We start from the raw sequence: 17,152 nt of genomic DNA on the forward strand, positions 1-17,152 counted from the left end.
GTTCTAGTTTAAGGGGAAGGGGCAGAGGGATTAATCTTAAAATAGGTCTCGGCTAAATCTCGATGTTCCTTTTCAGTACAGAGGAAACCAATATGCAATTGTAAGCAGTTATGTCTAACGGCACAGCCATCATGCGACCCGCTTGCTGAATGGTGGACAGAACTGGAACCTTTACTGTCCTAGATCAAATTTCCTTAATCGGAAAATGCACACAGTTCAACATGGATTGCCAACTAGATATACCCTGGATTATTTTAGGAGTGGTTTGCTTTCTCGGTGGCACAAAGGTGTAGAGATCATGGGATATGCACTAAAACCAATTAGAGCAGGTTTACACAGTTTTCAAGCAGCAGTTATGGCTCAGCAAACATTGAACATACAGCACAAGCTGGCATGCAGACAAGTAGAGGTCAATGGGAAGCTATACTTACTGATGTCACAATTTTGACCCGTCCAGCCAGGGATGCAGTCGCAATAGTAGCTGCCGATGAGGTTTCTGCAAGAGTTTGCATTCACACAGGGTTTGACTTCACACTCGTTGGCATCTTACAAGAAAATAAACAAACAAAAATCAATCAGTTGTCTAAACCAGTGTTTCTCAACCTTTTTTTCCAGTCAGGGCACCCTTTAAAATTTGAAACACAATCTTGAGACAACCCATTCCAAAATGTGAAAAACTAAACAAAACATTTTACATAATGCACACACATAGGACACCCGATATTACAGCTGATTTATTCTCCCAAAGCATATACACTTTCGCACACTGGTACTGATTAGTATGCAAATGTTTTTCTTTTCCCACCCTCAGTTAATGTGATCACAGTGCTGAGAAGAGAAGGGCAGGGGAGGGGCAAACAAAGGTGATGTGTAGGCACCCAACATCCTCCTCAACTGATGTCATCAGTTGTTAGGTTTCTGGTGGCCAGAAGGTTGTAGTTTACAATGAAATTCTGTGGCTCTCTGCAACTAAAAATCAGGCTTGATCCACCTGCTGGCTTGTAAACAATTTTTGGGCAATTTTGCCAAGGCACTCCTGAAGGAACCAGAAAGCAACCCAGGGAGCCTGGGCTCCTTGGTTGAAAAAGACTGGTCCAAGACAGATACTAGAAACAGCATTTCAGCATTCTAGCCACAACTGTTATCAGATTCCTCAGTTTGCTGTCCAAAAAAAATAAACTTTCAGCTTCATATGCCATAGGTCTGGTCTTCAAAACAGCCAGTCAGTCTCCAACTAACACGTTTCTAGTTTTGAGTTTGTCTTTGTCCTCATGGGAAGCTCCTACACATCTTGTGATGTAGGCACAAGATGAAGCAAGAAGTCGTCCTAAAGTGAAAGTAAACCCCATCATGGACACTGAAATATATATGCCTATTGAACAACATCCCCTATAATACTGTTCTGGAGACACTTCTAGAGTGTTAGATTTTCATTTTTCATACCAAAGACAGAGATCCTACATTTCCTGTCCTGTAGACACAAGAGGAAGTGAGAAGAAGTCCTAAAGTGAGGGTAAATCCCACCATGGACACTGAAATATGTATGCCTTTTGGAAGACAACCCCTATACTGCGGTTCTGGAGACAGTTACAGAGTGTTGAATTTGTACTTTTAGTAACAAAGACACTGATCACTAGGGCAGAAAAGGAAAAGGATTTTCCTGAATTCGGGAACAAAGCAAGAAAGACCAGACAGAAGGAAAATGTAAACTGGCCTACAACACGCTGCAATGCAAAGGGTACTTATATTTGACCTCTGCCACTTCTACAGGAGGAAAGGCAAACTGGAGGTACTTTCCTTATCAATATAGCAACTTTTGTTTCTGGGATAAAAAATCTAGTTGCTGTGAACAACGCCACCAAAGCATCAGCTTAGGTAATACCCCAATAAGACAATGACGTCTATTCATTTTCATGTCCGCATTTTTTGGCGAAGGTAAGAATTTCATGCTACAATGTACTGTAATAAAAGCTAAAGCATACAGTTCAATATATGTATACACATATGGTGGGGGTTTTCAACTTATTCCCAAGTCTGTGAGAGGAGGAAAATAACCCAAAAACAAATAAGCTTTGTGCGTTTATTTTCCCAGACCCATACATACATATAAGGCTCCAGTAATCCTAGGGCTTATTGTGTGCCTCCATCCTAATTTCCTATGAATATATAGAAGAGTAACCTTTGAACTGGCTTCTTCCTAGCCTCAGCTACATAGAGAACAGAAACGTGCTCACATTTGCCTGTAAGGTGAGACTTTTTTTTTTGGCAGACTTAAAAACCAGCTCCTTTAATTCACTGGTATTTGCCCAATTGCTCATTAAGAGCAGTAAGAGGCAATTGAGCATTGCAGAGGGAAACTTTCTTCACTATTGTCAGCCAGATTAGAGAGTTTCATAAAGAATGCAGACAAGTCATTCTTCATGAGATCATCCACATTTTGGAACCCAGCTGTAAACTCCTTGGTCTGTGGGAGTTGACACGGCTGAAAAGATACAGCAACTTTCCCACAGGACCAAGCAGGGGAGAGCATGGGCTCATGTTAAATGCTTTTCCAGAGTGCACTACTTAGTTTAAACATACTCATTTATTTATGGTTAATGCTGAATCTCAACCTGCCACAGCTATCGGCACTCTAACTAGAACCCCATCATTCCCATAGCATGGGGGTTAGTTTTATGGTAAATAAAAAGGAAAAACACTCTGGGGTTGGAGAAAACACTCAAAAGGGAATACAATCATTAGAGAGTAAAATAAAGCAATAGAACAGAAACAAGACAACTATAGGTATGTCAGTAACACGTTAAAAGACCATCAGATGAAACTCTAGATTATACTGAAAAACCTAAAGAGATTTATTAAAATTATATAATATATATATATTTGGCAAAAGTGATTTAAAATTAAAATGCAATGCACAACCAAAGAGAAACAAAAAAGAAAAAAACTGTCTGACAAACAGCAAGCTGGACAATCCTATACAAAGCTGAGGATATCATTTTAAGGGGAGATCTTTCTACAGAGAACTTGAATCCAGCCTAATATGGAACAAAAAAACAAAAAAATTTATAAGCCTTTCCTTACGACCCAACCCCAATGGTTGCTATGAGAATTTCCACAAATATCAGCAAATGCTTACAATAGGCAATTTGCATTTAACAAAGGGAAATGTAGTGTATGGTCAAACATCTTTTGTGGTTCACAAGAGTGCATATACTTTTGCTCTCATGTGATCCAGGGTCAGCTTATAGCGGGCAGAGTTTCTGTAGGCTCTGGAAGGATTCCAACAATATTGTCAGGATCCACTCCACTGCTTGACAGCTAGCTCTGCCTCTCAGTGCAGAGCTTAAAGCCAGAGCCAGCTATGCCTGCCCACTACAACCTGCCCAACGCACCAGTGAGTGCTGGAGGGGCAGAGCCGAGACTGACAGTCACCGCTTTCCACTCTGAGCAGACTGAGAACAGACTGATCAGTGGTCATTTGACTGCTCAGTTCACAAGCATAGATTCAACATGAGACAGCTGCACAATAGCGGTCAGTATGGATGTTTGTTTTTTTACAACCCCATACTTCTCCAAAAAGGGACCCCTTAAGTTAGAACATTTAAACTATCACATATACAAGACAAATAATTATGATCTTTACCTATCTGGCACGTCTTGCCAGTCCATTGGGAAGGACAAATGCATTTAAATCCATCTACCAGATCCTGGCAGGTACCACCGTGCCCACATGGGTTTGGAGAGCAGTCATCAATGTCTAAAAGAGAAGGAATTATTATTAGATCATATCACATACAGGAGGCATGCTTAACAAGGCAGTGCAATGCATTACACTGATGAGACGTAGCCCGTAATGACCACATAGCTTTTAGTTTGGGTAATAAAATTATAATGTATTATAGGTCAATTCATTGTTGCTCAGTTACATAAGCAGGGCAGATTTTAGGTTATTTATTTCACCAATTCTCTTCTATAACTGGATACATACTGCTGGTGCAGGTTGGTCCCATCCATCCTGGAGCACAGCTGCATTCAAAGCCTCCCGTGGTCTCCATGCAGCTTCCACCATTGTAGCAAGGATCAGACAGACAGGCGTGTTCAGCTGTATTGAAAAGATTAGATTGCATTAATGACCTACAAAAATGACAGACATGTAACTATAAATTATAAGGGATGCTGGGGAAAAAAAATAAAAAAGTTTTGTCCTATGTGCAGACCACCTTGCTGCATAAGATGTGACCAGTGCTAATACTACTATATCTTATTCTCATTAACAGTGCTTGGTTTAACACAACTTCAAACAAGAAGGAAATAATCTTTCATGCTAAGCTGACCTGATCAATGTGCCATAGCTTAGATCAGCTTGAGTCTGAGCCAGGACTAACAGATTCCCATAGACTTAGGAGAATGCACTGTCACACAATTAGGGAGAGGAGGGGGGCACAGCAGCAGTTAAACTACACCAGTATCAGCAGGACAAACACAGAAATCTCACACTATAGAAAATGGAAAGTGTGGGGTTAAAGGAATACCTTTTTATGAGATAAAATGCAAGCTTTCAAGATTCTAGGTCTCAAAATCAGTCATGCCTTTTGCCCATAATTATGTGAACTATGGAGGAAGCTAATCATTGCATACAGTCAGCCTCTTTTATCATGTCTAATGAAAGACTTGTAATTTCTAGCAACTACATACAAACTCCAAGTCTAGTCTGGGCAAGTGAAACATCTCCTGAAGTTAGCACAAAAAAAAAAAAAAAACCATAAAAAAACAAAAATAAAAAAACAACACATACTTAATTTATTATACACATATACAAACACACACACTAAAGTCTACTGCCTTTTTTTCTTCTATAGACAGGCAATGCTCAATCAACACGTTGACAGACAGACACTGATACACTCTCCAAGACTGACCTATTTCACAGTTTTGCCCCGAGTAGCCCTCCGGACAGGAACACTGGTATTTGTCAGGGCCGGTGTTGCTGCAGGTGCCTCCATTTAGACAAGGTTGATATGTTCCACAGGAGTTCAAATCTGCCAAAAGGATAGGACACTCAGAAAAAGGTGCATTTCACTTTCACTCACACATTTCTCAAAACGCCAATAAAGTGTTTTTCTAAATTTGCAGTCCTAATACACAAGACTTTTAGGCCTCGTTCACACCAAGCATACAACCGTACAAGGCCGTGTGTTCACCCACACAGGGAGGCGCAGGTGATTTCCGTGCATCCCCATGCAGGCAGTCCCACTGATGTAATTTAGGATGCTGTGGCAGCACAGACACGGTCGCTGCTCCCAACTTGACATCTCTGTGGGTGCATGTCCCCAAATTCGCACCTGCATGGATGGGAACAGTGGCTGTGTCCAAGCAGCTGCTGCATCCCAAAATTACATAAGTGGGCCTGCCTGCATGGAACACCTATGTATCCCCATGCAGGTAAACACTGCCCTTGCACAGGTTTACACTGTAGTATACCCAACTGAACAAGGCCTAATAACTCACAAGATTTCAACTGAGTTTTAACCAAACCCAAGCTGGCCAAAAATTGTGCTGTGGCTGTTTTTGCGTTGAAAATTGAGGTATGTAGCCCAGCCAATGCGGTGATTTGAGCCTGTTACAGGTAACTAATGACACGACCAGCACCAGACAACTGACCAATAGAATAGGACTGGTTGCTATAGACAACACAGACACATTCCTCTTCTCCAGATCTTGTACACCAGCCCAGTAAGTGATGGAATGTGATGATTAACACAACTTTACATAACAAGAAAGAAAAGGCTTTCCCCAGAGTAGAGTCTGCTGTATGATTAGCATACCTTTGTCACAGAGCTGACCACCCCAATTCGTTTCACACAGACACTGCCATGGTTCAGTGCAAGTGCCATGGACACATCCCGGGTGAGGAATGCACTTGTCACAGTACTGTCCCTGCCATCCATACTGGCATCTGCATTTGGGAACAAAAAAAGAAAGAAATGAAAAGGTTTACACAAATCGCCTTCAGTGCAGAGGAATCCATCCCTAGTGAAGAAAATGGGAATACATTCCTTGAGGGTGTATTGGGTGTTTTCTTGTAAACAAACCTACCAGTAGTTTTGCCAAAGTCCTCAAGCCAATCTTTTCACAAAAGAATCACTGTTTTGAGAGACCCTGCATGGTGCCACTGAGCACAATAATACTCTATTCTACGTTCATTCAAATGAGACAGGGAGGGTGGCTGTGCTCTACAAATCAATCTCTTGGCGATGTCAGACTGGACAATCAATTCTGCCTAAAAATAAAAAGTCCCACAGAACAATGAAAATGCTGCCTTCCTGTTGAAGCTTTTACCCATAGCAGTCTCTAAAGCGGGAGGAGGAGATGTAGTGCACGCTTGTATGTGTACACATTTTTGGTGGGGGTCTCTTGTACAAGGACAGCGTTAAAAGACCACTAAACATTTTTTTACTTTTTTTTTTTAATATAGTGCCTACATATTCATCAACACTTCATAGAACACATTGAGTCATTCATGTCAAGACCTGGCCAAGTGGAGCTTATAGTTTAATACTGCCCTCAGAGACGCTTGGCCAGTTTCGGTGTGGAAGATGATCAAAGTATAAGTGGAACCAAAACTGTTGTTTTTGTGAATTGTAAATGAAACAAGAGATTGGGGGAAAATCAAAGCTGGGTATACACTAAGAAAATCAGAAAAAAAATTCTGCATGAGGAACGATTGCTTGTTTTTCATATAGTGTGTACACAACTTCTAATATCCCATTCAGACTTTCTAAAAAGAGAAATTTCCGAAGGGGCGAACTCTAAAATTTTTCTCGTACTTTAACAGAACCAACTTTCGCTTAATGCGTACTGTTTTCATACAAATTGGATTTGAAAGACTGGATCAGAAAAACTATAATAATATATGGTACAGTGTTTCTACATCAAACTAAAAAAGCCTTTGTTCGAGAATTTTCTTACAATTAGTACTATTCTTGGGTTTGACTTTCTGTACAGCAAATATCAAAAAAAGATGATCATTAGCCCGATTTTCTTATATTATGTACCCAGCATTACAATGGGGGCACCTTTCTGGTGGCAACAGTCATCCCTTCACCCATCAAGGTGTCTTTGTCCCATCTGGGAGATATTTTTCATCCTGTATCAAACATTCCCTGATCTATACAAAACAAAAACCCTTTTGGTTTTACATATAATTTGAAAGGACCATCAAATATAGCCATGCTTGATCCAATGGTTTGAATTGCTGACCTGAAGATCAGGAATTTTGGCCTCACTCCCATTTTCATATGCTGTATTTTTTTTCTAGGTCAGGGATTCCAAAAATGTTCAACTAGAGATAACCTACCGAAAATACTAGGTACATGGCTATCAGCAATGGCAGCCTACACATTTTATTCAGTACACATTTCCTTTGATATATAAACCATTCACAGAACATAAATTAAAATGTGTGAGGATAAATGTCATATAAAAACTCATTTATGTTCACCAATGCCAAAAACGCACACCGGGCCCCCAGCACTGCTAAAATTAAGACACTCTGCTGCCATCGACATAAGCTTACACATTGATATAAAGTAGTTTCAGGCCATTGTAAGAAATACTTTTAAAATGAACAGAGAAGGGATATTTTCCAACACAAAGCTGAATTCTGAAACTACTGCCAACTGTTTTCAGCCTCTTTAGCCTAAAATGTCAGCCAACATAGTATAGAAGAAAAAAAATAAAATAAATCCAAGTCAATTTCCTGTAAATATGGGTACTTTTATATTTGTCAATGTTCTTGGAAAGTAACTCTGCTTTATGTTTAGTGGTCTTTTTAAAAAAGTTCAAACTCAGAAACTGTTTGTATGTAAAATTGATTATATCCGCAAGTACTGAGGGGAAGCCATCACGAAAAAGCAAAAAAAGAAAAGAAAAAAAAAAAAAAAAAAATCAGAACCACATGAAGTAAGCAGTGGAGATAGGAAACAGACACACGACTCTTAAAGGCCAGAGGGGGCTTCAATATTGCAGTGTGGATTCTAAAGCTAAACACTCCAAAAATGCCCAAGACCAAACTTATCCCCTTGAAGCAGGCTTCAGAATTATAAAAATAAACCATTAGATAGAGGTCATTCAGACTTCAAATAAAGATCTGCCGCTGCAAATCCCAATCATGGGAAAGCTAGTGTGTTCTAAAGGAAGGAGGGGAAAACGCAAGGCCATTTAACCCTCAGAGGCTTAGTAGCAGCACAGTTTATGAACTTGTGTATCAGAAACAAATACAATATAAGCTAAAAAAGACGACAAGTTTTCGAAAAGCACAATAAATTCAATCTTTAGCTCAGCATTTCTCAACCTTTTTAACATGACGGAAACATTGAAATATCTTTCCAGTTTCAGGGAACCCCTGATAACTACATCTACAGCTTACTGTACATTAGTGTGATGGGCGGTGTGATATCTAAAAAGATCTCTGGTGTCAGTGGGAACTTAGCTTAAGCAGCAGACGTTGCTCCTTGCTCAAGAAATCCCTAACAACTTCTGGAGGAACCTTAGGGTTCTATGGAACCCTGGTTGAGAAAGGCTGCTTTGGACCATCTCTAACCAACAAGGCAGAAAAGAACCCATGCCAACCAAGCACACATACTACACTGTGTCATAAAACTCTCTCTCAAGCCAAGTGTCTATGTTATTTATCCCTTGCCACTTGCGGAGGTAGAATTTCTTCTATATTCATTACTTGCATTGTTGGATGGGAATTTTAAATTTTGTGGCTTGCATAACTACAGGTTTAAGAAACCAGGATCTAACACATTTGACTATTAACAAAAAACATTTTATTCCTAAGCGTTCTTAGGTCTAGGAACAACAGCCCCCAATCAGAAATCAAGTACTGGTCCAAAGGCAGGGAGATTGGATTAGCTGACAGGGAAACTGCACTTGAGAATAAGAACTCATCATAGGTCACATACTACTGATCACTACAGTTAGTGATACATGGATCAGTCTTCAGTCCGGCTGGCTGAGCGAGAAAAAAAAAAAAAAAAAAAAAAAAAAAAAAAAACACACCACAAAAGTGGATTTTCCCATCCACATATTTGAGGTGGATGGGGAAGTCTCTGTGTCATTAAATTCTGACAGCGGGACTCCCCTTCTGTTAGAACTGCAGCTGATTGAAGCAAAAATTTTCTATCAGGACCATTCATAAAAAAGGTGATTGATAGGTCAAATTCTTATGAAAGGGAATGGCCATGCATGGATTGAAATGTGTCTGGTTCCTGCTGAACTTCAATCCATGTATGGCCAGCCTAAGATTTTGTAGAGTACAATGGGTGTTTGAGTCAATTCAGGGACACAAGAATGCAATAATTCTTGGACACATGGGTTATATGCACATGAACAAGAATTATTGCATTCTTGTGTCCCTCATTGGACAGTACAAGAAAAAAAAAAAAAAAAAAATTCTTCATCCGATACTTTGTGCACCCCAAAGCAATGCAAAGTTGTGCACATTCCTTTACCAATCACAGACCAAAACGCGAATAATGTAAATAGATTTAATTGCTGAAAGTACATATGTAATGGCTTGCAGAACATCTTTATATAATCTCTTTCACAGCTAGGACCAAATTAACATTTTAAGTCCAACCGTAAGTATTGATCAGCCATTGAGGAGATGGACCACACTGAAAAACGGTTTCTTTTTTTAAAGTATAGAAAGGAAAAAAAACAAAAACCTATTAAGACCTATTTCTCAGTCATAGATGGTGAATTTAGAAGACCGAAGAAAGTACAAAAGAATACACAAACGTCAGAAGTTCATAGGTGTTAATGGAGAAATTTGCATCCATTAGATGAATAGATGCATTTGATAAGGGTATAGGGAGTCTGTATATCAGCAAAGACTATCAATCGGCACAGCAGCTTTATCATTCGTTATTTATGTAAAAAGCAGCTTCAAGGATCACAGCCACATAAAGCAGCCAGATGCTTTAATATGCCAGAAAATGCCGAACACTAAAACGTACAGCTTGTGTAAAACTAACTGGGCTTATTTTTCCTTGGTTATTAGTGGCAGAATCAAGCCGCTAACCTTTACTCAACCAGATCACAAATATACATGCCCACGTATGAAGTATATTACGATCAGCATGGTTAGCACTTCCGCCTGGCAGTACTAGGGTCGTTTGTTCGAATCCCAGCCACAGCACCACCTGCCTGGAGTTTGCATGTTCTCCCTGTGACTGCGTGGGTTTCCTCCAGATACTCCGGTTTCCTCCCACATTCCAAAGACATGCTGGTAGGTTATTTGGCTCCTGTCTAAATTGGCCCTAGTATGTGTGTTAGGAACCTTAGATTGTACGCCCCTTGAGGGTTAGGGATTGATGTTAATGTACAATATATATGTAAAGCGCTGCGTAAATTGACGGCGCTATATAAGTACTTGAAATAAAATAAATAAATCTTATAATGAGCCAATGAGCAGTCTGCAAAGTGCAGTATCACATTGTGAAGCAATCAAAATCCTCATCTGTGACTGATCTGCGCATAACACCCAATCTGACCGATTGCTGCCTTCTTAAAAAGGCCTATAGACTAGTTTTTACACCTGTGTTAACTCGCTCAATTTAGAAATGAAACTAAAGCCCTGTGTGCAAAAAAACCAAAAAAAAAAAAAACCTACACGCAACCCCCCTCCCCCCCCCAAAAAAAACCCTTTCAAATAGCCTGTTTAACACGGCTTTAAATACCATTAACTATTGAATCAGCATATCAATTTAATTACTGGAAAAAAAATTGTTCTAGGGATAAGACTATAAAACTGAAATTGTAAAGAATACAGACAACTGCATTGGGATGTGCAGAAAAGTGAAAGTCTTTAGTGAGGTTACCACCCTGGTTTTGTCATCAAGAAACACATACCACAACCATCAACATCTATCTCCATTATAAGCCTGTAATTTTGCTTTTCTTTATGATCCAATCACACCACTCATTGTTACGGCTTCTCAAAGACAAGCTTTTTTTTTTTTTTAAATATGCTAATAGCGTGTGGGAAAGTTGCACCTTAAGCAAATATGAGCAGTAGTGCATGTCTGGGCATTGAGTGGGAGGTGAGATGTACAAAGAGAAAGGCCTTAAAACATAAAACAAAGCCCGTTGTTCCAGCAGGGACCCAGCAAGGCATGTTTATTTTGGGGACAAGTACAAAAATGATTAGCCTTGGTACCAACAACTAAGAGAAGCCATCATCCAACACTGTAGAAAGCTTAGAGTAGAACTGTACCAAGATGAAAGAAGTAGTCATTGCTGACCTTCTTAAAATGCTAGTTGATGGCTTCAATTTTCAGCAATAAACTGCAATATGTGCAAAATGGGGTGCTGGATTTGACTCATCAGTGGATCGGGATTGAAGAAGGTCAACAAACTCCTATGGGGCATAATAGCCATAGTGCTCCTAAACACAAACAGGGTGCTCCTATAAAATGGGGGATTTAAGGGATAAAATATAGAACTATTTATATATACAAACTCCAAAAATGTGTCAGACACATGACCCGAGAGTCCAAAAGCATGCATTGGCTCTTTTAGATGGTGTTGCTGAATGAACCATCTATCACTCTTTTTGGACTTCATATTCAATATTTTTCAGCATCAGTGACCGCAACAAGCATACAGATTAGGAAGACCTCCCGACCTGAATACTTGTTCCAGGTCAGTTTCACATTAAGTAAAATATCAGCATGACAACCAGGCAAATAGCATTGTTTGGCAATGTTAGCAATGACAGCCTACATGCCACCCACGAGACAGGTCGAGCTTTACACAGTGTAGCTGGTGGTTGAATCGCTGGCAACTTCAAGGAGGTCAGGAGGAGAGATCTCAGCACATAGGTCTGCCCACTCATGTCACACAATGAATGCAAGCCTGCCCAGACATAATGGAACAAAACAGATAACATTTACAAAGTTTCGCATTTAACTGCCTACCCTTGCACAATTAAACTGTAAGAAAGCTGGAGCTCACCTTTAACTATGCCATAACTATTCCAAATCAGACCCCCAAAGAGATAAGTCCAATGGTCCATAAGCTACCATTGTGCTACAAGTCCTAGGATGCATATCCCAGTGTTTCCTACAAACAGCGGCTAAAGAACCCCCCCCAAGCTTTTGACTTAAAAAGCCAAACATGTATCTTACGGTATAAGGCCCAGTTTATCTTTTGATGCCACATATACACTCACCAGCCATTTTATTAGGTACACCTTGCTAGTGCCAAGAAAATCTCCCCCACACCATCACCACCAGTCTGAACCATTAATACAAGGCAGGATGGATCCATGCTTTTATACCATATTCTGACCCTACCATCTGAATGTCTCAGCTAAAATCGAATGCCCATTCTCCTTTGGCCTCCGACATCAACAAAGCATATTCATCCACACAACTGCTGCTCACTGCATATTTTTCTCTTTTTTGGGTTTACATTCTCTGTAAACCCTAGAGATGGCTGTACGTGAAAATCCCAGTAGCTATACTCACACCAGCCCATCTGGCACTAACATGCCATGTTCAAAGTCATTTAAAATTCCCTTTCTTCCCCCATTCTGATGCTTGGCTTGATCTTCAGCAAGTAGTCTTCACCACGTCTACATACCTAAAACACACTGAGCTGCTGCCATGCGATTGACTGATTAGCAATTTATGTAACCAAGCAATTGAACAGGTGTACCGTATAAAGTGGCTGGTGAGTGTACAATAGTGGTGTCACATGTCTTTGACATTCTCCAAAACACCCCTATGTAGTGAATCCCTGCCAATGGCTACACCCATGAATCCAGGCAATGGTTGCCTATGTGCAACTTACTGTCATTTCCCTGATCCCTTGTTTTTTCTGTGACTTGAACACCTGCATTTTATGTATGGTAACTCACCCCATCGACATCAAAAGCCTGTGGCAAAGCATGCCAGCGATTCCTACTACTGGCCTACATACATCGTACCTGCCATTCTACCAGAAACCAATTTTGTAATTAAAAGCACATATTTAGATACATTTTTCATATGATCGTTTTGCGTAAAACAGAGATCACACTTTTTATAAGACCGGCTTCACGGGAGCTGGGACCTCAGCTTTTACGTAGAAATAATGACTAGATGAAAAGAAAATCTGCAATTCCACGTCGTCCCAATATTTTAATGATGAAATTGTTGGGGTATGTATAAAACCTGCTCTCCATTGTATCAGAGCCAGAACACGAACGACTTCAAAGCCCGACAACAAACAGTGTCTACTGACAAGATTCCATCTCAGCCATTAACCTCTCAGCACTCAAACGCTGGCTCACAAGAGCTAAGGGACCCAGAGATTTCACTAATCCCATTCTAAAGAATGCCTCACTTTTTTGCCTATTGATAGACTTGGTGTGGGGGGATGGAGACTGGAAAGTGTTAACCCTTGTAATACCGCACTGGCCAGCGATCCAAAACACGCAGTTTGAAGGACTGCCTTCACAATTATTTGAATTCAAGGGGTTCCAAAAGCTCAAACTTCAGAAGTTCTCAACTACTTACCGGCATTCTCCAGGAGTCTTGCAAGTGCCATGCTTTGGACTACAGCCTTGACGACATATTGCTGAAAGCAAGTTTGAAAATACAGTGTAAATGTCAATGAAAGACCAGAAAAAATAAGCAGTTTTATTACTGTTTAAGTGTTCTACTGCAAGAGCAAAACAGTAAAACTATACAAACCGTAATCACTACCTTTACAGATGTTTAATGGATAGCTTGAGACTCTGCTCCTATGGGAAGCAGGTGTTTTCATTTGAATCTGCAGAGATACTGTACATTTTACAGTGTGCGTACAGCTCCCCTATGTCTTTTTAGGGTCCATGCACACTGGCCATAAAGCAATGCATTATTTCTCTTCAGCCTGTAGAAGCAGCTTTACGTTATGTGTCTATGCACATTAGAGCATTTAGAGGCATATTTGAAGAGAAGCGCTTACAGGCAGAAAAAACCCATCACAAGTGCATTTAGGAGCATTCAGTGGTTTCAAGTGTACAATGAAAAATGAGCATAGGGAAAGCCCCCCCCCCAAAAAAAACCCCAAAAAAAACCAAACAAAAAAACACTTATAAAAGCAAAATTCTCAATTCAAACTCTAGTGCTATAAAGAGCTACTATGAGCATTTTTTCTGCCAGAGGATCTGGCATCGTTTTCTTCTCTTATTGTGCATAACCCCTAATCCCTGTTACCAGCACCCTACATTTTGAGTACAATATAATGCAGCTCATGCCAGACCATATTAGTTGGGGTTTTCACACCAAATATACAATATTGTTTGCTGTATTTTGGATTTGCTGGCTTGCATTCCCTTATATTATTCAGTACTTTGTGTACCTTCTAAGATTTTCTAAATGCCATCTAAAGCGTAGACATCTTGATTTTACCCTGATTAAATGAACAGGTCATTAAAAAGTATTTTTAAAATATAAAAAATTGCCAGAACTTAAAAAATGCACAATTAGTTGAACCAGCAGAATGTCACTCGTTGGCTAGTGAATGAGATTTGGCAACGCTCTGGGCTAGTAAAAGAGCTATTCCATTAAAAGAAGTGGACGCATCGACTTGCACTGGTCTGACATGGCCCTTACTCCTCCACAGTTTTTTTAAAAAAAAGGTAAGATTTAGATTGGCCCCAGGATTTATAGAATTGCAATGCATATGTATAGTGCATCGCTGAAAGACAGAAAGCAAAGCCTCCATATGGAATGAGAAAATAGAAAATTACATATTCGTAGGAACATCTTCCACTTGTTTATCAAAAAGCACTGAAAAGAAATGTATTCCCTTTAGAAAATCCATTGCATGTCTGCAATTCTGGAACTAGAAGACTCAGCACAGCCTTCCCTGACCCGCTGGAACTTGTCATTCTCCAAGAACAAGAGAAATGCAGCTTGCTTGGAGAACCCCAAGAGATCATAAAATGGTATTTGTTACAGGATTCAACACAGTTGGAAATCATTTCGTCTTCTGTTCCAAGAAGCAGCCTCCTCAAGAAAGGGTGTGTGCACAATAAAATTAAATTCCTTGAAGGGCCCGAAACAATTCTCAGTTTGGAAATTGTATTTGCTCGACATAAGAGTTGTATGAACTACAGAAGGCATTACCTTTGTTACATTCAGGTCCCATCCAGCCTTCCATGCAGGTTTTGTTGCCATTCTGATCGCAGGTATAATGTCCAAAGAAATCGTCTCTTGGTCGACATAATTTGTTGCAGCCAAAGCCGTAGTAATACTCATCACAGATGACTCTGATTTGATATTCAAAATGGGACATCCCGGCATTTTGCTTTAATATTTGCCATTGACGACTTGGGTTGATCATACCAGAGTGGAGGGCTTTGTCTATAATGTCATCAGGATCTAGTTAAACAAAAAAAAAAAAATTTAAAGTTTAATATTTAACATCACCAAAGATTTGCCAGTAATCTTGATCAACCATTCCAAATAAAATCTAAAGGCCAAGGCCACCCAGATAGATTTTTAAAAGGTAAGAATGGAAACCAGCAGGTTGACTTATCTAATGTGTTATATCGTTATATCTAGGAGATTTTCCAGAAGCAAATTCTTCCCATCAGAGCTCCCAGTCCTGTTCTCCGTTGGGACCATTATGGAGCCAAGTGAAGGGGGGGTCACACTTTTCTCACTAGATTGTGCACTAAAGAGTATAAAAACCAGTGAGGGTGTGACACCACTGTAGTGGGCTTAGCAAGATTTAGAGATAGAAATAATAAAGACCTCCTCTTATCCCTGAATGAAAGAATCAGTTTAAATCTGAGAGGTTTCACCAAAAAAACCCCCACAAAATATCCATTTTGGGTGGACTTCACCACAAGCATTTAAATGGCCAAAGTGGACGTTTGCTCTTCAACAGTGCTTCTGCCAATTTATTATGAACTAGTGATGTTTTAATGTTAAAGCTATAGTAATACATAAATCTGTTACGTCTAGATATTTAGGAAAAGAGCAAAATGTTGCAATTTACCAGCTTATATAAATCTAGTTTTCCTAAAATAAAGAGAATTAATGAAAATCATAAGCGTATCTCCCAAATAGTAAGCAAAATGTTAACGACTGATAAACATTCTAAAAGTTCTATCAGGAAAAAGTTAGCCTGAAGTGACAACTGCAGCCAATGCTCAGCAAAACACTAAAACAGAAAACTTAACGTGAACTACTGGCATGGATGTGCCAAGACACACAACCTGTCCTTTTCAAAACACGTGTCTGCTTAACACTGTAACCTGGAATAATATTTCACAGCAACCCGGAATATGGTATATATCTGTGGTATTTCGCTCTGTACCTTGGGCCTTATGACTTAAACGATCTGACACTGCCTTACGACCTGCAGCAAGCTCTGCTTTGACTGCAAAGTGAAGAATGATCAGCACAGGAGAACAGCATTTAGCATAGCAAACAAGAAACTGAGTGCCTCGTATAACAAATACACTTCATGATATATGCGCAGAAACGAGTTAAAGGAACATAATGCTATGATCCGTCTGAGCAGTTTATGCTTAAAACCAAGGTTGTGATCATCTTTTCCAAGAATGGCCACAAATAACCCAGTCCTGTCCCAAGGTTTGACAGCCTAATGCAATGGATTGGGCAAGTAGTCTTCCAAGTATTAAAAGCACCCATTACAACACAGATTTTCCACTTGCTAGAAAATCTTCATGCAGCAGGACAGATTCTTCGCTCTTCTCTTTGAGAACCAGTGCTTTAAGACATCCACTTACAGTTAAGTAAGCCATACAGAGTTAGAATTTCACTTTTTTTAAAAAAATTGGTAAGTTTCCAAAAACATTAAATTTGATTTTCTAATGGTCATGGCCACAAATCGACAACAGTTTGAAGAAAAAAAACAGAACAAAAAAAAAAAAAAAAAAAAAAAAAAAAAAAGGTAAAAAAGGATGGTACTTTCTCATTTTTCATCTGAAAAAAATTCTTACTGAATATGGTTTCTGTTCAGGAAGAATCATACTTCTCGTAATGTGCATGGTAAAAGTTTGATGCGGTAGTAGAATTTTTTGTTGTCTGTCACAAACATTGGAATGAAGTATGGTCACAGGAACAAACAATACATT

The 17,152-nt window shown here is 39.6% G+C and overlaps 1 protein-coding gene across 1 annotated transcript in view; it reads right to left on the reverse strand.

Annotated features, from left to right (window-relative positions):
* JAG1 (jagged canonical Notch ligand 1) overlaps positions 1-17,152 on the reverse strand; it is a 77,679-nt gene that overhangs the window by 24,357 nt on the left and 36,170 nt on the right. Inside the window, exons 4-10 of the mRNA XM_089690102.1 lie at positions 15,171-15,425; positions 13,572-13,632; positions 5,826-5,956; positions 4,920-5,039; positions 3,989-4,102; positions 3,644-3,757; positions 432-545 (exon numbers count right to left, since the gene is read on the reverse strand). Of these exons, the coding sequence (XP_089546228.1) occupies positions 432-545; positions 3,644-3,757; positions 3,989-4,102; positions 4,920-5,039; positions 5,826-5,956; positions 13,572-13,632; positions 15,171-15,425 (909 nt within the window). The remainder of the gene's footprint in view (positions 1-431; positions 546-3,643; positions 3,758-3,988; positions 4,103-4,919; positions 5,040-5,825; positions 5,957-13,571; positions 13,633-15,170; positions 15,426-17,152) is intronic.

Source organism: Staurois parvus, unplaced genomic scaffold (genome assembly GCF_062004578.1).
Source record: "Staurois parvus isolate SC_StPar_1 unplaced genomic scaffold, SC_StPar_1.0 ptg000516l, whole genome shotgun sequence".
In the NCBI taxonomy this organism is placed as follows: Eukaryota; Metazoa; Chordata; class Amphibia; order Anura; family Ranidae; genus Staurois; species Staurois parvus.